This window comes from Pavona decussata, unplaced genomic scaffold, assembly GCF_977016875.1.
Source record: "Pavona decussata unplaced genomic scaffold, jaPavDecu1.1 SCAFFOLD_187, whole genome shotgun sequence".
NCBI classification, from domain to species: domain Eukaryota; kingdom Metazoa; phylum Cnidaria; class Anthozoa; order Scleractinia; family Agariciidae; genus Pavona; species Pavona decussata.
This window is the reverse complement of record NW_028145596.1, coordinates 842939-864491: the sequence shown is the minus strand read 5'-3', so window position 1 is coordinate 864491 and position 21553 is coordinate 842939. Positions and strand designations below refer to the sequence as shown.

The 21553-nt window shown below is 37.9% G+C and overlaps 1 protein-coding gene across 1 annotated transcript in view; it reads left to right on the top strand.

The window, feature by feature from the left end:
• The window catches only part of LOC146462490 (adhesion G-protein coupled receptor D1-like), a 31275-nt gene extending 9956 nt beyond the window's left edge, over positions 1–21319 (top strand). Inside the window, exons 3-18 of the mRNA XM_085085577.1 lie at positions 3325–3512; positions 5464–6203; positions 6761–6820; positions 7305–7470; positions 8847–8975; positions 9712–9787; positions 10790–10901; positions 11027–11079; positions 12611–12737; positions 13515–13621; positions 14289–14391; positions 15089–15239; positions 16725–16809; positions 17559–17625; positions 18376–18585; positions 20122–21319. Coding sequence (XP_084941703.1) covers positions 3325–3512; positions 5464–6203; positions 6761–6820; positions 7305–7470; positions 8847–8975; positions 9712–9787; positions 10790–10901; positions 11027–11079; positions 12611–12737; positions 13515–13621; positions 14289–14391; positions 15089–15239; positions 16725–16809; positions 17559–17625; positions 18376–18585; positions 20122–20394 — 2647 coding nt within the window. The 3' untranslated portion in view covers positions 20395–21319. The remainder of the gene's footprint in view (positions 1–3324; positions 3513–5463; positions 6204–6760; positions 6821–7304; positions 7471–8846; positions 8976–9711; positions 9788–10789; positions 10902–11026; positions 11080–12610; positions 12738–13514; positions 13622–14288; positions 14392–15088; positions 15240–16724; positions 16810–17558; positions 17626–18375; positions 18586–20121) is intronic.
• The last annotated feature ends 234 nt before the right edge of the window (positions 21320–21553 follow it).

Genomic DNA, 21553 nt, shown 5'->3' with positions numbered 1-21553 from the left:
ATAAAACTAGTGAGCAGCACGTCTGCAAACTCTTACAGTTGTAAACGACTTATTTTGTCCTACACGTTTCGTGTGACAAACGCACACTTCGTCAGGGAGTTTTACAATACAACATAAGTGACCTGTATATATACCTACATAAAAGACTAAAATAAATTTTACATTACGTAAAACCGCACCTATGCTAGCGGATTTACATGTAGGAAACAGGTAAAAAGGTGTGCAAGGTGTTACATATTTTGTGCTTGACATAATTTTGGGGCCCACAGTTTTAGCTAAAACTCCAGGGGTGGGGTATTAGGTAATGCTTTGAGTTTATGAAGGATTCCGAGGGGTGGGGATATTATTCAAGATTTGAGCAAGGTTTTTTCCAGATCCCCACCTTGTCCCGCGGTGGGGGGGGGGGGGGGGGGTTGTTGACTCATGCATTACTGCTGTGGTTTCCCTGAAGAAAACAGTATCACTTTGCACTCTCAAAACAAAAGGATTAATGTGATTGACAGGAAGTTATGAAAGGTTCATGTTTTTCCTATCCCTTCCAAAACAAATGGGAAAATTATAATGCATTCTTAGATAAGTTGAGAGCAAGAAAGACATCTTGACTCTCTTAAATCAATATCAAAGGCATGGAACTGAGCACCTAATTTGAGTTTATACAGACAAAAACAAAAACAAAAAAACAACTTCATGTGTACAAGAATAGCTATCAACCTGGGAAAAACAAATTTAAAAAAAATGAGCTTTTTAATCTAATTTATTGAATTAATCAGCTACAAGTACAGTATTAGAAAATAGAAAAATGACCCAAAGCTAACTTGACTTGAAATATTTCTCCTGTATTCAAACATCTCCGATGTGCATCTCCCTCAAATAGAACCTGAACATCAAAAAAAAAAAAAAAATCACTCAATTTGAGTGGAAAACGATGAAATCTAAAATATTTTGTAAATCTCCATTAATGACTCGATTTTCAATTGGCCCGCAGTTTGAAACGATCTCTTAGTATTCTGCATATTATGTTACCGACCACATCAATTCATATAACAACACTGGCCTACTATTGTCGTATTAGCTTGCCATTTTAACATTATCTTGATTAAAGATCGAAGATTTTTTTAGAAAATTGCTCTTCCTTCAGAAAAAAAAAACACACACATCCAACAGTACAAAGATGTGCATCCATACATAAAGATTGGAAGTTATCTTACCTCCTTGATTGACAGAGCCGTCGGACCTTTCGCCTTCCACCGACACAGCAAAACCCCATCTACTTTTGACATTTATCAAACTAAAAATTTTCCTTCAGCCCAACAAATTTGCTGTAGAACGGAACATTTTTCACACAGTCACGCAGGAAAAATAATATGAGGCGTAGGAAAACTTCGATCGCTTCCAAACTAGAAAACTTCTTCTTCTTCTTCAACTTAGCAAAGAGCCAAAGGCAACTAAATTCGCCCCTTCCGCCGCCATGTTTGACGCGCTGGGGCTCTGGGGACGAGACTGGGGCGCAAGCGCAAAGATCACCTCCTCCTTACCGCGGTGAAAGGAAAATTAAGGAAACAATGCCTTCTGTTACAACAAATCAGCATTAAATCATTTTGCCTTCTGTATGACATTATTCTTGTTATTGGCGATGGGAAGTTTGCTTCATATGCACTAAAAATATATATAACTGTAGAAAGAATGAGAAACTGGTAAGGTTACTACGCTCAGACGAAAAGCAGATTTCTATAAATGCTATGAAAAAAATTGGAGGTCCGCTTTTAGGCTTGGCTAAATATATATATTAAATATGCAGGAAAGTAGATCTAAGCGAGGGGTGTTGGAATCCAAAAAGAAAATTGGGGGTAACCACACATTTTTAAGCGATAATTTAAAGCAACAATAATTTTAAGAACTCTTAAAATACATAATAGGGCAGAGACTTTTTCTGCAAAATGAAGTTAGATTATCTCTGAAAAATGCATCGTTACCTCATATTTTCTTTTTGGATTTCAATAGCCGTTGCTATAACCTTCTTTTCCTGCGTAGTCATATGCCGAGAAAAGATACCTTTGAATAAGTAGGCACACCCTGAGATGTGCTGAAAGTATATGAACAGTGGCAAAAAGAGGCACCGTCGAGCTCGCCCATTGGTCGGAAGAGTTTTTGGCGCATGAGACTTAGGGTCTCATGTTTAGGGGAGGGGAGGGTCGGCTTGTAATCAGGCGGGTCTCATGCTCGTGGCTCGTAGACTGGAGGTATAGAGTGTGTGCACGACGGCCATGTTGGAGAACCAAAACAATACAATGATTTTCCTTTGGGAAATATATTCTATTTTTATGCAAACATCTTCTATTGTTTTAGTCCTCCAACATGGCCGCCGTGCACACACTCTATACGATACCCATTATATTAACGTTTAAGTGTCTGTTACAACTACATGAGTAGCTCCTCACCTTTTCCAAACGTTGTGGGGGGAAAACATTCAAACCGTGAACATGCGTGTAATTAAAGGTTATTAAGATAACAGTCGTACCGCGACAGTGCGCGCTTTATGCATATTTACGTAACGTCTAACTTACCCGATAAGCTAAGGGCGTAGCGAGCGAGCACTGAGCAAATTACAGGTTTACAGCTAGAAATGGTCCTTACCTTAATTAGACTGAGGAAATGCCAGTTTTCTACATTGCAAAGCACGTTTTAGAAGATTAGGTCGAAATTTGTTTAAGGACGGTGCCTACTAATAAGGAAGTATTTTTGTGTGGGTTTTTACTATGCGGGAAAAGCAAATCTTAGCAAGGGCTATTGAAATCCAAAAAGAAAATTGGGGGTAACTATGCATCTTTTAGAGTAAAAAACAGTAAAAAGCAATGCAATGTATGGCGGGGTTTTTTTTTTTTGTCAAATTGAAGCTTTATTATCTCTGAAAAATGCATTGTTACCCCTACTTTTCTTTTTCGATACCAAGAGCACTTGTTAAGTTCTGCTTTCTCCGAATAGTTTCAAACTGCGCTAAAATATCCCTGTATTAGTAAGCACCACCCATAGGAAACCCGAGTATCTCGAGATTCGCAGAACGTATGCGCAGTAACAAAAGTAGGCAACGTCCTTAAGTGACGAGCATAAAATCCCATCTCCTGCTAAAAATATGCTTTTTGTGTAAATCGCTGGAAATTAATGGATTAACATAATGCACTGGTCTGTTCGCATAAACCTTTGTCCATTTCCGTTACAGAAGCCGTATCCTAGGTTTACAACCGCCACGCAGTAAATCAGAGCGTTACGAGAATAACGTCATAAACATTTGATAATACAGACTGAACTTTCTGTATTTTTTTGTAGCTGGAAAAAGAACAAGGGGTATTTCTGGGATCAAACAGAAGACCACTCGGTGAATATCGATCCCACGTTTGCACCAATATCGGGAAAATCAGGACAATGGCGCTGCTTTTTGGTTCAAAAGAACGAAAACACATTGGAAGAAAAGGAATGCAATAAACCTGAAAAATACAAATACATCTGCGAAGAAGGTTTGTGTAAAATGTTGAATAACTAATAGAAATTAGTATAAATCTACTAGTGTTCTATCACGAATGCCGTTCTCTGATTGGCTACGCTCCTCGCTCTCTATTCTGTGATAGATAATGATTAGCGATTTTCAACAAAATGGCGGCCGCTTCCTCGCGTTTTCGAAGTGTCTGCGATAAGGATATAGATATTTTACTTGTTTAGTTTTGAACGACCAGTAGATTTATACTAAAACAATTAGATTATTCGCTCTCGATTTTTATGCGTGATAGCTGATTTGGGCTGCGCCCTCATCAGCTATCATGCGATAGAAATCTCGAGCTCATAATCTAATTGTTAAATAGATTAGAAAAATACAGTTGAACACCTATATATTAAGCTGCCACCCTCGGGGAAATGGCAACTGGCTGCTTAATATACAGGGGTTGGCCGCTTAAGAAGGGTTCGTCAGCTTCAACGAGTAAATTGGATCATTTGATTTTGCGACGATAATTTAAATGTATTTGAATGTTTTTAACGGATGCAACCTCCGATTCCGAACTCTTATCCGTCATCCGCTTTTTTAAAAGAAGGCCAAACTACGTGCATTAAATTCTTAGTGGTCGCTAAAAAGTGGTACAAACAATAGGAGAACCCTCATCGGGACGGCTAAAAGGTGGCCGCGGCCGCTTGATAGAGATGGCCGTTTAACTGGGGTCTTGTATACAGTATTAAACTGGTAAAAGTTCCTGGACTTTGATAACTGGCCTCTTGATAGGGGACCCGCTTAATAAGGGTTTGACTGTACGTTAAATGAGGACCTTAGTCATGCAATAAGCATTTTATTTTTTATTTACTAAAATACCCCACTTTACAGTTCTGGGCCCAGTTGTTCAAAGATTGTAATACTGCGCAGCGTAGTTAATAAATGTGAATTCAAATATTCTAAAATAGACGCTGTAAGATATTTTAAACCGACGTTTCGGCAATGCTGCCTTCTTCAGAGTACAAAGCTATACTGTACTATAGTTTTGTATTCTGAAGAAGGCAGCATTGCCGAAACGTCGGTTAAAAATGTTTTACAGCGTCTATTTTAGAATATTTGAATCCAGTTGTTCAAAGCCCGATTAAGCTAATCCTGGGTTAACGTGAACTCGAGTATATTTACTAATCAATAAAGATTCTTTAAAATTATCTTTTTCCTCAGTTTAAACTTAGATTTTACTTTACCATTAGCTTCAAATTAGCTTACAAAAACATTAGCGTTAATCCGCTTTCGAACAACCCGGCCCTGTACTTATTGATGGAGGGGAGACTGGAGTTGACTTTGCTTTGATACAATCTTTACTGGTTTTTCATGCGGAAATCATGTTTTTCTTATGTTAACTAGTTGGTATTTACATATCAAAAGGACTGAGGTTTGTACCAAAACAAAGTTAATTCCATCCTCGCTTTCACACAAGGGCCAGGTTACTACGCGCAAACTGTAAAATGTGTTTTATTGTTCATCTTTCATGACGGACATAGGTTCTGAGGCATTTTGGCGTTAAATAGACTATAAATTGAGACAATTTTTATTGGTCTGGAAATCCTTATTTGTTGCCCTATTGTCGTACAAAATATAGCATATATCACATTAATGGAATGATCAAGTGAAGTGATTTCAAGAGTAGGCAAGCAAAGTCATATATCTACAAAAAGGCGCCTAATTTTCAAACAGCTAGCAGCACATCCAAGAATACTCTTGGCCCTTAACTCAAATTATCTCCGATAGTACAAAAAATATGTTATTTTATTTCTCTATTAAAATAAGTTAAGGCAACTAGTTAAGACTATCATTCTTTTATCTTCATTTGCTAAATTATTTCAAATGGTTTTTGTTTGATTTACTACAAAACTTTAGAATAAAGGGCAACTCGACAACTCGAAAATAGTTTATTTTTTTGTTAACCTTTTCCAATAACCTTCTCATAGGAACTCTAGAGTCGTACACATCAGCATTTACGGACACTAAAGCAGTTTCTACTCAGCCGGAAACCACGGTGAGGACAGTGCAAGCGTCGCCGACAAATTCTGGATTGATCACAAGTAACGCAAGAAAAGAAACAGTTGCTACGTTATTAATCACAACAACGGCGTCAGAAGCAGCCACAACAGTATCACCAAAGACAACAACAACAACAACAGCAACGCCAAGAGAAACAACGGCAGCAACAGCAACGACAACAACAATAGCAGCAGCAGCAGCAACAACAATAAAAGCACTAACAGCAAAGACAACAACAACAACAACAACAACAACAACAGGAACAGCAACGACTACAACAATAGCGGCAGCAGCAGTAACAACAACAGCAGCAACAGCAACAGCGACAACAGCAAAGACAACAACAACAACAACAGCACCAAGAGAAACAACAGCAGCAACAGCAACGACAACAACAATAGCAGCAGCACCAACAGCAACAGCAGCAATAGCAACGAGTACAACAACAACAGGAACAGCAACAACTACAACAACACCAGTGAAGAGTTTTGGATTAATTACTCCATCATTAGCAAGCACGTTATCTGCTAACACAGTCTTGTCAAGCACTGTATTCACAACAGCTGTGACTGATGTAAAACAGACGTTGACATTATCTACTGCTGGTGTTAAAGCCTCTATCACAGGAGCTTCCAAAAGAAAGAACCAACTGAGCGCTAAAAACAAGGTATTCTGATATTTCTTTGTTATAAGACACTAGATATGAAGACCTCCTAGCTTTGACCATTTGGGTTAAAAATTATTACTGTAATTATGGTCAATTTTCAGTAGTTTCGTCAGTCTTTTAGTTCTACTCGCCGCGTGCTCAGAATTTCAAGGTGCTCCAAGTAATATAGTGGGCAGTCTTGGGATCATTTCTACCCTCTTACTAAGCTGCGGGTATTTAGAATATCCATTGAGAATTTATCTAAATAACTTACATAATTTCTGGTTTACAAAAATCGTTAAGCCATTAGAATCTGCCAGATTGCTTCTTCACTTTTTTTTTTTTTTTTTTCAAAAATGCCACTCGTCCAGACGATTTCTGCCAGGACTAATATCGTGAACAGCTTCACAAAGAATTAATATTCACCTCAGAAAATTATACTACAAAAAATTATTCACCCCCGCTGAGTAACGATTTACCTCGACTTCTGCTCGACAAAGATCCACCAGGGAGCACAAGGCCCCCAGGCTTAATCATCATATAGAGCGGATTCATAAGACTTTGTTTTGTTTTTGTAGTTGAATCGTTTCATGGAAGCGATGAAAGCTATCAACGCCTCGAAAAAAGGCTCTTTGCAGGTAAGGGAACATGAAATCAGCTCGTGTACAATCTCAGATCTCTTGGAGCAGATCTCGTCACCTTATCAGTTAAATTAGGCCAATAGTTACACAAAAAATAGATGATACACGTTTTTTGAAAAGTCTTATGGCTCGATTCAGACGCCGTACTTCACCGCAGTCATAGAGCGTGACTACGAACCATGAACAAAGCGCCTGAAATATCATGTCGCTGTCGCACCAGTAAGCTAAGTGATCAAAGCCGGTCCACAGACGTTATTTCAGGCTGAGACTGGCAGGAAAAATTGCTGAGACGATCCGAATTAGATCGGCCGTTCTGAATTGATTCAGACACCGTACTTCACATGAACTTTTAAAATTCATAGAATTCGATTCGGCTTATGTGAAGTACAGCGTCTGAACTATAACTTTAACCGAATTCAACGAGACCGCCAGAAATGCGACTTAAAACTTCTCCCTCACCTGCATTTTTTTTTTCTTACAGAATGCAACTGACACAACCAGAAATTTTTTCAAAGAATTGCAAAAAGTACAGTCCATCGACATTAACGTACTGTTAGCTACTCAGGAATTGGAGTCATTCGCGATAACGTACGGCAAGATTCATTACAAAGCAAACGAAAGCGAAGTCATTTCCAAAGAACACTATGGTGAGTGAGCATTAGATTGATTAGTAAGATAAAGGAGTAGTTCGAGGGAAGAAATTAGCTACTTTCAAATGTTAATTTACTAAATGTTGAATATAATTTTATGTATATATAATTTTACGTTAAGTGTCCACAATAAGTGAAGGGAATATTCCTTCAGCTAACATCATCATCGCTGACACGTAACTCACCAAATTGCCAAATGTATGATGGGTCATCTCTGTGCAACACGTTTCGCTAACCATACCTTTGCATTTTGTCAAACGTTCGTTACTTTCATGTTACTTTCATCCATAAACTTAACAACGTTATTTTCGATTTAATTTTGCACTTATATTTGTGGACTATTTACAATAAAGTTAGAAAGAATCAAGAAGGCTAAGGATGGCCAATTTTGAAAATTTCATTCCATTTCACAGTCGCCAATCTCACATGTCGTCGCAGTCGATTCATACCTTAGTTTAACCGAAACATTTTTGAATGAGTAACTTCACGAGAAATTAAGCGGACAGAAAGGGAGACTCCCAGTATAGTCCTTGGGATATGTGAATTTCACTTAAGTTATTTTTAGACGTCGTGAATACGAAGCCTGTTTCCCAAGACGTCCGCAAACGTATCTAGACCGGTAAATGCCACTAAGGAAAGCCATACTGAATATTCAACAACCGCCATAACACATTGCGACATTGGCACGCTCCGATGACTTCTCCTGACGTCACACTGAGGGTTTTAATGTCTAAAAATAAATCAAGTGAAATTCACATATCCCAACCAACTCCCCTAGTTTTCCTCTCTATCCCCTTATTTTCTCCTGGTTACTTTTGTCATAGTTAATAAGAGAAAATGGTTATGAAGACTAACAAAGTTCTCTGGTATATGTTTTTGGTAGCATTTTTGGCCTTGACAGTGTACAAACCACAATAGATTTTAAAAGCGTTGGAGCAGCTGACCAATAAACACGTTCCCGTTAAGATGTTCAACTGTAGTGTGAACGTTAAAACAAAGGATTGTGCACGGTCGCGGGCCTTCCAAGATAAATTACAGCATTGATTGTTTTCATGGCAATGTTTCATAACCAGTACCTCAATTAACTAAACTATTATTGAAATGAAAACCGACTGGGACGTTTCCTTTCAGTGCCTAAGACTGCATATAACTATAGACTGAAGCGAGTAAATGTTTTTTGAAAGCTCAATGAATCTTGCTTTTCACGTAACAGTTCCAACGGAAGAAATGGAAGTTAAAAACAAGGGTTGCTCGATATAGTTGGCTATGCAGGAGGCACCGCTAAAGCAGTGTCTTTTCCACCTTCGTAGTACGCGACAGTGTGGCGAAATTTGAAGTTAACAGAACACGTCATTTTCTAATTTACTTCATAGCAATGAAGATCCAGAAAGTACCAACGGATAATATGGATGCCGCCGTTTTCTCTGTAAATGAGACAGAATATTCCGTTAAGGAAGGATGGGCGAGTATTTCCATACCCTCGAAAACTTTTGGAGGAAAAGGTAAAGTGCAGTTACTGTTAAAAATGATTAAAGTGTATGTGACAGAATTATTATATATTTGCTTGATCAAATCTTCAACTTTTCTTTCCAGCGTTTGAGGTATATAAATAAAAGGGTCAAATTTCACTTTCGGTGGAATACAAAACCGCGCAAGATTTGAGATTGGGCAAAGTATAGCTGTAACTAAGTCAATACAGGATCGCTACTTTCGCGGTTTCTCTATTTTTCCGTTGTTTCATTCTGAGCATTCAACAATCCCAGCCATTATATCGTCCACACAGTTTTCCTCCTGTGAACACGAAAACACAACTGAGGAATGGAGAACCCGCGAAACTAGTGATTGACGTCACGTCGTAACAGAGCTAACATACAGGCTTTTCAGGCTTTCTTTTCGCAACTGCTTAAGTTACGTACTAACTGCGAGGATCTTTCTTCTATTTGATCTTTCATCCGCAGTTCAAAATATATGTTTCATATATCTACATTTAGAGCTAACATACTTGAACCAAAATAATAAAATTGCTCTATAGGCTCACAAGTGATTTAATTGGTGTGGTTCACACAAGAATTTTGTTACGCTTTTGCTTGTGCCCATAGCACGAGTGAAAACAAGGGCTTTATAGTATATTGATAACTACCGACTGAGTAAAAACAATCTTGAGGTTGTAATAGACGAAATTAGATTGTATAACGATGTTCTTCTGTTGCTAATTTCGTTAGTTCACTTTTTCCTTAGACGCTGTCGTTGTATTCGTTGTTTATAATGACATCAAGCAATGGGTCCCGGATCAAAAGCAAGTCACGTTAGACGGGTGGGTTTGGATAAATTAAAAGGATATTCTACATGACGTAGCAATTTGCATGTACCAATTATTCGGGCCGAATAGACGAAGATCGGCCTGATTTATAAAAATTCCCGACAGTGCGACACAAATTTGTGTTAATCAAGCCGATTCCTCGCACCACCAATCACCCCCTCTCTTTCCCTGTGCGTTACAGCAAACTGGAACAGAAATCGGCAGACCGGTTGTAAGGTGTAAAACTCTCTATCTCCCACGGGGTTTGCTTTGTAACAATAGTTTAGAGAGCCTGTGACGTCATCAAACATGGCCCAAGAGGGGGTAGAGGGTAGTACATGCCGTTGCCGTTTTGACGCGAGAGTTATCTATCACGTCTGCAAAGATCCCACCGTAATGGTAGAGCGGAAAGGAAAACGTTTCATAGTATAAAAGTTCGATCAAAGTGAGAACTTTTGAACGCATAACATGATATGGTAAATTGGCCACTGTAAAGAGATTCGAGTGCTGACGTTTTCGAGCTTTAGACCTTCGTCAGAAAGCTCGAAACTTCAGCATTCGAATCTCTTTATAAATTTTACAAAAACTGACAGTTTTAGAAAAAGTACTAGTCGCACAAACGACATAGACTAATTGTAAGTTTTTACGCCCTCTGCTGGTCTATGCTGGTCTATGCAAATGAAAAAAGAGAGGACTGGAATTACGCTTAAACGACAGTGTCCTCAAAATGCTATTAACGGGCGGGGTCGTTATATTAAAGTTCGATTAAAGCAGTGTCCTAAGTATCAATCAAAAACTCACCCTAATTATACCTATTATCAATTCCAAATTTATACTGAGCCAGCATTCAACTGTATCCAAAATTAAAACTTCAGTTTGGGTTTTAATGACACCGCGGTTCAAAGGTTGTTCCATTTATTTATTTCTCAGCTCACTATACAGTAGACATTACAGAGATGTAAAAAACGGTTGTTATGGTTAATTAATATGAAGATTTTTTTGTCCTTTTTTATACAGCAATAATGTTAAGAACCTCAAGTTGGGAAGCAGGATAATTGCCGGAAGAGTAGACCCTGAACCCACTGGAATTCTTGAAGAGAATGTCACAGTTTCATTCAGTTACAATAGTGTATGTCCATTGTGAATAAAAACTTTAGAGTAGCACTTGTCACTCTCTCTCCCTGAGAAAAATTTGTTGAAAACAAACAGAAAAGGTTGTTTGTGATATTTTATTTGCTTGTTTTGAATTTACAGGGAAAAAGGAAAGAAGACGTACCGCATTGTGTTTTCTGGAACTTTTCAATCAAGTAAGGCTTACAAAGGCAGAACAGTAAACATTTTGGGTAATCTGGCGGCCATCTTGAATTGCAATGCATTGTGGGGTGTCCAGGGGGCAAAGCTTATTTCTGACAAAGAGGCTTTGCGTGGGTTTCTGTGAATTCCTCGTTGAATGTACAGTCCACAAACATTAAATTGGAATTCCACAAAAACATTCCTTTTTTGGACTGTCTCACTAAGAAATTCACAGAATCCCATACAAAGTCTATTGGTCTGTGAAAAGGCGTGGCTCTTGACGTCCCACAATGCACTGCAATTGAATGTAGCCGCCAGGGCCCAGTTGCTCGAAGCATGGTTAGCGCTAACCCGGGTTAAATGCCATGACAACCTATAGGTTTTAATACCTCTTAACCAATGGTTAGCGCTAACCATGCCTCGAGCAACTCAGCCCAGATTGCCGAAAACGTCCAATATTACGATTCGTACTTGTGTAGCTGTTTTTACTATTACCATGCAGAGTATGCCAGACATGTTTTATGATGCTGTACATCTTGCTCAGCGAAGCTTCATCTGGTTGAGGAATGCAGTTGTTTAACCGATTTCAAACAACCGTGAAACTTGTTAATCACAATGTTTGCAGCAAAAATGCCAATGCTAGAAGCAAATCACAAACTACCTAATGATGATACCTTTTTTGTCCAAAATATTTAACTTGGGAAATGCAAAGTTATGCCAGTGATATTTGGATCTTAAGGGCGATTTAATTTTCCAAAAATAATAGACGCCATGAGCCATCATCCAACATTATGTAATGTTTAAAAAACGAGCAGGAATGTTTTATCGGGTTTAGTGTTACAACAGATAAAAAACGTGCTGCGAGTTTTTTTGAGCGGCTTTAAAAACATTCCTCTGAAAAACGGGGGCAATAGAGTTCATAACAATTATGTTTTTGTAAACGTCGAAAATTAGCATACGAGAAAAACACCGCATACTAATAAGGAGGAGGTTTATCGATATAAAGTCACTGCGCGTGATGTATTATCGACCATTTGATAGATCAATTGGCTTATGAATTATTAATGAGTTTTTGAAGTATTTTCCAAATGTGGTGTCACTTTATTTTATTTTATTTTATTTTATTTATTCGTTTATTTCATGCCCTATTCAACAACAGCTTTTCACCTAGCCTTGTAAAGGACGCGTACATAGCAGGTCAAAGATTCATGCTTTGAACACGTCTTAAACAACATCATCCTCTAAAAATAAGGTCTTACCTAACTATCTATCTTCAATAAATAAAAAGTGCCGAGGGAGTTATATTTACTTCAGGGTTCCCCCTCCCCACCCCACGGAGTAAGGTCATGGAGAACAAAGACTCATCTACCGAACAACTGGCGTTAAAAATGGCACTGTTTATCAAGAAAAACTCCAAGTTTATTTAAGGAGGGCCCATTGTAACATATTTATGTGTTTTTGTTAAAACAGGGTTGCAACGAGTTGAAAGAATTAACAAAGAAACTGAGATAGAGGTTTTTTTGTTGTTGTTCATTATTATTTCAGATCTGAATTGAATGGATCTTGGTCCAGCAAAGGATGCTCGTTGGTGAACATAGCCCATAATGAAATCACCTGCTCCTTTAATCATCTCACTAACTTTGCTGTTCTGATGCAAGTTGGAGAAAGTAAGGTTAGTGCAAACGCCAGCTGCCTGTACTTCAGACGGTCAACAGATTAAGGACCTTAGTATCAGATTTCCTATGTGAGTGAGTAAGCCATTGCTGCTATCCTGATTAATACATTACACGTCAACTCAGACTTAAGTCAGGGCGCGCTGTGATTGTTTTGTATCCTTGTTCCTGTGACTATGGAAACACAGTATGTTTTTCATTGGGTATTATATGAAAGATATATAAAACAATTTCTCCGTGTTTTTATAGAATTGTTTTAAACCTGAAAATTGACATCGTTAGCCAGTAGTCAGTTTTCAACTGATATAAACCATTCGAGGTTTCCATCTTGATTAAATGTGATGCTCATATTCCAAATTGTCAGTATTGAAAGAATGGAAATCACTGTATAACTCCTTCTGTTTGTTAGACTAAGTTAATTATTTTTGGGGGTTTGTAATGATGTATTTGTATTTATTGTAATTTATTGTAGTAATTTACTGATATTCATTTTATTTTGTGCTCTTATTGTTTATAAATTAACTGTATAATTGTCCGCCCGACTCGATTTGTTAATGTCTTTCACTGAATAAAATTTGTCGTTGTTATTGTTGTTTTTAAATCAGAAATATCCCTAGACATTTGGTAGAAATCCGGGTAACAATGGTCACACTTTTCCAAAGTTCGTGTTTCGACTCCCATACTAGTCGAGGTTCCATAAATCTATCGAAATACAAGAAACAAGATTTATATTTCTCAAAGCGTACGTTTCTCATTTCTCTTTCCTACATTTATAGGTGGTTTCTACAGACCACAGATTGGCGTTAGAAGTGATCACTTACGTTGGTTGTGCCTTGTCGCTTATTGGGGAAGTGTTAACTATCATTATATATTGTACGCTAATGTGAGTGCAGGGTGTACTTTATTCCCGCTTTTTGACCTCGCGGTTAACACGACTGCCGCTTTCGGACAATGTACGTTTGCGGTTTGAAAATCCCCATGACATAATAGAGCCCCTCCCATTTTTTTTTTTTTTTTTTTTTTTTTTGTGAGTGTGTGTCTGTGTTTTTTTTATTTACTTATTTTGTTTTGTTTGTTTGTTTGTTTCTCAGTTTTGTTTTTGTTCTGTTTTTTGGTTAACAATCTGTCTGGAAAAATCACCACAGCAAAGCATTCAGGAGTTGCATCAATCTCGTACCCAGAGTCCTCAGGCTTTTTGGTCAGCGGGTGAGCGCCAGGAGAGAGTCTGGAGAATTCGAAAAATTGACTGGCTTCCCCGTAACTACTTGCATTGTTTTACCGCAGAAATCCTGCGGTGATAAAATTACAGTTCCCCAGAGTCTCTCCTAGCGACCAACCGCTGGCCAAAGAGCATGAGGACTCTGAGTACAAGATTAGAGTTGCATACATACTGGGATGGTCTCTCATTATTAATTCTCTCATCCGAAGGTCAAATATTTGAATTTTATATACCTCTCTCCCACAACAACAAAGTGCTAGTATAAAGCTTTCATAGGCGGACCTATGTTAGTATGTTTGACTCTAAGATACTATTTTTTTTCCTCATTTAGGAATTTAAAACAGGAACAAATTCAAATACGCTTCAACCTCGTAGTTGCCATAGCGATGGCACAAATTGCCTTCCTTTCCGGAATCGATGCCTCGGAAAGTAAGGTAAGTTACGCCAATACTCGCTGGCCTAAAGACATTTCGCAATCCTAATAGGTATGGGCTGTTAAGAAAGTTCCCGGAATCGGGAATAAGTGAGAAGATCAAAACTTTCTAAAAAGCGATGGCAAATTAGGTCGGATTAGTTGGAGTGAATCCAAACTCTGGGTCCACTTCTTTAAAATGTGTTGATTGCAACCATCTCTTCCAGGAGCTCTTCTCCATCAGCCGTCTGCCGCTTTCCCTGCTTTGTTTTCCAGAAATGACCACGTGACCATGATTGTCCTACATTGCGTTTTCTGTTTCTCAGTGAAATTGAGTCGCTTTGTGTTAGCGTCAAAAGCCGGAATTATTTTGCACTATTCCGGCATCTATGTATGAATCTCACGCTTGCCATTTGCTGTAAACGCGATTCTAAATCTCTCAGTCTACTCTCTCCGCCACCCTCCATCTGCCATCCGGTTTTTGTAATTCCCCTCCCACCCTCCGCCGTCCATGTGAGCCTTACGGTCGTTCCTTTTCGGATGTTTCCAGTTTTTTAGGATACAAAGTTCTTGGACACAAGCGTGGGTTTTGAAAGCTTTAACAGCTAATCAACCCAATGTTGTTCCATGACTAGAAATCCACCGTTTGTCGATAAATATTGAGTTACCCTGCTTCATGAACTAAAAACTAATCAATGATTCATTGTTGTCTTCCGCAGGGTGTGTGTGTCTTCGTAGCAGCAGTAATCCATTTTTTCTACCTGGTTGGATTTGCCTGGATGTTATTTGAAGGAGTTTATTTGTACCTGATGGTGGTCAAAGTATTTAATACGATGATCAGAATGTGGCTATTCTATGTAATTGCCTGGGGTGGGTGCTATGCCAGTTATGTCACTTTGTAGGAAATATAAAAAATGGCGCTCTTTGTTATGTAACCTGACGCAGAATTTCACAAAATTCGACGGTTTACGTTAAGCTTATCCCCATACTATACTACGAGACAGTCTAGACCTGGGGACGGAGAGTGGCCGGGGGGGGGGGGGGGAGAGGATGGGAGACGGTCGGATTCTGCCCTCGCGGACTTTGAAGGCTTATAACTTTTTGATTGTGAGGATGCCCCATGTTGTGACTTTTTCTCGAAATTTTATTGGAGAACAATTTGGTATATCAATGCAATCGAATAAATATTACCTTTCGTACGGCAACGTTAATGGTTTTTTGGTATCAAATTAGCGTTCTTCTATTCTGGTGTTTTTCTGAGGTAGTAGAAAATGTTTGAAATCGATTATCCACGGTGGCCGCCGCTTGAGAATCATGACGTAATTGTCCCTTTATTTGACATTATCGCCAAGTGTTGTGGACCTTAAAGGCAACGTCCTTGGACGTTCTACTTACCTTTCAAGTTTCATTGTAACAGCTTCAATATTTGTGGAATTATGGAAGGGGGGCAGAAATGTTTTCTTCACAACTATCCTAAAATTTGCTGTGTGTTTAGGACTTATAATATGACCTGTAACGACTGCGTGCGTTAAAGGCTAGCTTATCAAAGTAGATACAACTATTTCAATTAACGTTGTAGGATCAAAGCTTATCTTCAAAGAGGCTGCCACCACATCCATTTGATATCCTAACATTTCTTTCATCCAAATGGCTCTCCATCGTATATCTTCACTGGACAGACGAGTCATAGCTGATTTTGATGAATTTATTCATAAAAAAATCCACAGAATCTTAAGGTCTTGTCTTATAGCTTTATGCCTTAATCCAAATACGTGAATTGAAATAGCTGTATTTCAAGGAGATGCTACACGTAATTGTCTAGTATCCCGTGCAAGGGCTTGCAATTGGAACAATTCTGAGACTGTTTATGCCAACCGACTCAGGGGAATTCATTTGAATTCGAATGATGTTTAAAAAACGAGCAGGAGTGTTTTATTGGGTTTATGCACCTCGTGGTTTTAGACCCGATAAAACACAAGCTGCAAGCTTTTTGAACGGTTTCAAAAACATTCCTGGAAAAGAGTGTCAATAGAGTTCATAACAATTATGCTTTTGTGAACGTTGAAAATTAGCATACGAGAAAAAGACCGCATACTAATGAGCAGTATTTTATCAGCCGATAAAACACCGCACAAAAATAAGGAGGTTTATCGATATAAAGTCACTACACGTGATGTATTATCGACCATTTGATAGGTCAATGGGCTTACGAATTATTAATGAGTTTTTGAATCAAATTTAATGAAGCAATGAAACAAGAAAGCGGCTGGAGAAGGGAACAGAACTTCCGTTTCACTTTACACTCCCAATTCGTCGCTTAATGAGATTCTACTATCATCTTTTTCCTCGCTACAGGCCTTCCTGTTGTGATTGTGGTGCTATCAATTGGGATTGCCTCCATCCAAGATGGCGGTGTACACAGCTATGTGCATGGCGACTTGTGAGTAAATTTCAGCCATTTATCATTTCAAGTGAAAAACTTCATTGAAAACTTAGATATTGTAATTAATTAAAGAAATCGATAGTTTTTTCTTCCAGGCAAACAATTGTCTATTTCTTTATTTCCACTGAAGTATATTCTACAAGCACTTGAGACACTCGAACATAATTAGTATTAAGTCCCTATAAAACACGATCTTGTTGATTAACTTAAACTGTCTTCTTAATAAAAGTGTCTCGACACTGAACTCTTTTTTCAAATATTTCTAAAAGAAACGGACTACAAAGTATGGTGTTGAACCAAGACTTTGTCGGAATGAAGAAGAAAATCATGTGACATTTTTTTTCTAAAAGGGCAGATTGTACGTTTGGCCTTACGTTTTTATTAAAATCCCCTGAAGAAGAAAGGCCGTGCCTTTCGAAATAATGGAAAAGTATTATTTCTCTGACCATGACCTGATCAGCCTTGCTCTTTTTTTGCATTAGTTGTTCTACAATTTTTTTTTTTGATTACATCCTTTACTACAGGATCCGGTGCTTATATTTTGTCACGGTGGCCTTTCCAAACACGGTTACTGGCTTTTACTAAGCTGTACGTCGCATGTATGTCTTTCTATTGTAGTATTGTGGCTTTCTAGGTGGCATTATACCTTGCATATACCACTGCACCTGTATTCCGGTGTGGTATAAAATAAACGTGTTTGTTTGTATGTGATGGGCACTTTACTTCTCCATTTTTTTTTTCTGTAGTTGTTGGGTTTCTTTCAACAATAACCTTGTCTGGACCTTTGTGACGCCTGTCCTTTTGGTATGCCTGGTAAGATTTCCTTTCTTCCCTTTCCCAAAAAACAATCTAATTTTGAAAGACCATTTTCAATTCCAACCGGCACATATTTAGCGATTAAGTAACTACTTATACAATATTTCATGTCGAATTTTGTCAAGAAATAAGCTTAAAAGAACATTGAATGAAAGATGTAGAACGAAAGGTCTTCTGGGAGTGGAATATATGAAATGCATGTATTTGAACTGCGGATGAAAGAATGAATAAGTGAATGACCATCGCAAAAATTCAAGCTTAAGCGGGATTCAAACACACGACCTCTGCGATGCCGGTGCAGTGCTTTACCAACTGAGCTATCAAGCCAACTGGGAGCTGGTCATTTTGTGAATTCGTAATATACCCGTCCAGGTAAAGAAATGGAGGAAGAATACAGCTGTTTCGACAAAGGTAGTCCAAAAAAAGCGTAAAAGCGTACGCGACAATGCCGAAAGGTTAAGTCTGGGAAATACACAATAAATTTCAATAAAAGCGCAGAATCCATATTGCCCGCCATCTCAAGTCTTCGCTGTACGGTCGGGGAATTATGGATTCTGAGCTTTCATTAAAATTTATTGGGTATTTTCCAGACAACTTTTCGGCATTGTCGTGTACGCTTTTACGCTTGTTTGGACAACCTTTGTCGAAACAGCTGTATATGAAACACATATATTTGAAAGGTCTTCTGTCATCTTGGTTGCATTTTCTTCCCAGGAGCCATTTAACAACTACAATTACTATTCTCAGATAAACGCCGTGATCCTTGGTCTAGTGGTCCATGAAATCCTCAAGATGCAAAGCGCTAAAACATCGGAGCTGGAAAGAATAAGACAAGGTGCCAAGGCATGCGCAGTTCTCTTCCCTCTTCTTGGAATGACCTGGGTGTTTGGTATTCTGAGCGTGACGGATGCTGGTCTTGTGTTCCAGTACATCTTCACCATTCTCAACTCACTACAGGTACAGTCAGTAACTTTCTTAGATACATACAAACAGGCTGATGTAATGTTCATTTCCTTTTCCTCAATACAGACAATTTGCAACAGCAAGCATCCGTACAAAAGATAAAGGACGATATCTATACTACTCCGGTCATATAGAGGTCTATAATAGTTCTACAAGTCAAAATAATGGCCTGCATTAAATCTTCCCTGCTCTCTACTTGTCGTTCTAGCCAAACAGTTAATCTGTTTATTAGCGACTTCAAATTTTCAACGCCCCACAAAATCTTTACAAAGTTCCCGCTTGAAGGAGATTGTCTTACTTACCTTCTGGGTCCGGTTGTTCAAAAATCGATTAACGCTTACCGACCCTTACCCACGATTAAAATTTAACCAAGGTTTGCATCTTGCAAGTTCGATATGTTTTTAAAGGCTAATTTTTAGCTAGTGGTAAGGAAAAGTGTAAGTGAGAACTAAGGGACAAAATATTTTGAATTAATCTATATTGATCGGTAATTAAACTCGAATCCAAGGCTTTGTTTAATCGGGATTTGAAAACTGGATCCAGGCCCTGGTTGTTCAAAAGCCGATTAACGCTAATCTACGCTCAACAATTAACGTATCAAGGTTTACATCTCGCTTGTTAAACATGTTTTTAAAGGCTAATTTCACGCCAATGGTAGTTTAAGAGTCTAAGTCAGAACTGAGGGACAAAAACGTTTTGTAAGAATCTTTAGTGATCGGTAATTAAACTGGGGTCAAAGTTCCTTCGAACAACTGGATCCAGGTCGCTAAAGACGGAAGGGGTGAAGAGTTATAAGAGAGGGGGGCTAACTAGCGGGGAAGAGGGGGGTATTTCGAATCTTGAATTATAGCAAAATCCAAATTAACTTTCATAAACTTCATTACACCAATAAATGAAAATGACTGGTAAAGGGAAACTTCGTTCCTCATTCCTAGTTAATAAATAAATAAATAAATAAATAAATAAATAAATAAATAAACAAATAAATAAACAAATAAAATAAAAATGAATGGTAAAATTGAAAGGGTGAGAAGAGGGGTTGGGGATTAATGAAAGGGTTTTATTACCGAGCCCAACAACCAAGGTGATGCTTATCGAAGAGCAGAACTTAAGAGATTACTTAACAACAACAATTCAAGGTTTGTGTGACTTGTGACATTTTTTTCACTCAAAACATCAAGGCTGTTGGTAAAATCTATTCTAATCATAGGACATTTTCTGTTGTGAAAGAAATGTGATGATATATTTTTAGTCTGGTGAATAAATGACAAAGGTATTTTATCAGTCGGTGGCACAGGCATACTCGGAAAAAGGAAATCCGAATTCTTCAAACAGGAGTCGAACTGATTAATAGTTCGGATGCTCTACCATTGAGCTACAGGAGACCCGTGGGAGCTAAGCCCATCAAACGAGGTTCATGTGGTAAACATCCTGCATACTGCTAGGATATGAATGTCCATGAGTGGTTTTGGGGAAAGAATTGTGATGTTTACCTCTATCATACATTTTTTGCTGTTTACCTTCCCTTAGGGATTTTTCATCTTCATTCTTCACGTTCTGAGAAATGGCGATGTGCGCGCAGAATTCATTCGTCGAAAACAGAAGTGGAAAGAAATGAGGAGTGTAGCATCTTCCCGCACTACTCATCAACGCTCAAACGACATATGGACAAACGAAGCAACTAAGAGTGACACATACGAGTTGAACAACAAACCCAACGAAGCCACTTCTCGACCAAAGAGTGGTTACGACAATCCGCTTGTTTTGCATCAGCAGAGAAGCATGACGCCTGTAGACACGTGACTGTCATGTGATCAAAGGGTGCGTGAACTGCACTGTTATGGTTTCTAATGTTTTGTGGCAGTGAGGTTCAACCTTTTAGAAATTTTGTTGCTGTGTCTGCATCTTTTTTTAGTTTTGAACAAAAATACAACAAACACCTATTTTTTTAGGTTCTAAACACAAATTTCAACAATACATCACAGATTACGTATAAACATAATTCCTTTCAATCCAAAACCCAGATTAGAGAGAGGTAGAGATGTCTTTATTTATTGAGGGTAACCCAATCAGTGACTGAATGTCTCTGATATCAACGGGAGCCGTCATAGAAACTATTACGATGCAAGTTTATAACATATACTACTCTTAAAACTATGAATACATAAATGCTAAGTTAATTCTTAAATACTTTTATGCAAATCTCAACAACTAATATAATATATTATTAAAAACTGGATCATTGTATAAATATGCAATTCCAGGTATTTGATTGGCTTAGCGGCCATGGTACATATGAGCCCTATACAATGCCCGAGAAATAGCGACCATTAAATTGTCTTTTGGTTGTTCTTGCAAGCGAAATGAGCAAGTTCTAGAAGTATTTCTTTACTTGTTCTTTACTGTTTTTAACGCTTGTTGGATATGAGATGATTATAGTCAACTCGACGCGTCTATCATATCATCCAACGCGCGCACGTGGAGTAATTGTTAAACATAATAGATATGACCTGAAAAACATGAGATGATATGTTGTATGATGATATGATATGATACGATATGATATGATATTATATGATATATGATATGATATGATATGATATGATATGATATGATATGATATGATATGATATGATATATGATATGATATGATATGATATGATATGATATGATATGATATGATATGATATGATATATGATATGATATGATATATGATATGATATGATATATGATGTGATATGATATGATATGATATGATATGATATGATATATGTTATGTTATGATATGATATGATATGATATGATATGATATGATATGATATGATATGATATGATATGATATGATATGATATGATATGATATGGTATGGTATGGTATGGTATGGTATGATATGATATGATATGATATGATATGATATGATATGATATGATATGATATGATATGATATGATATGATATGATA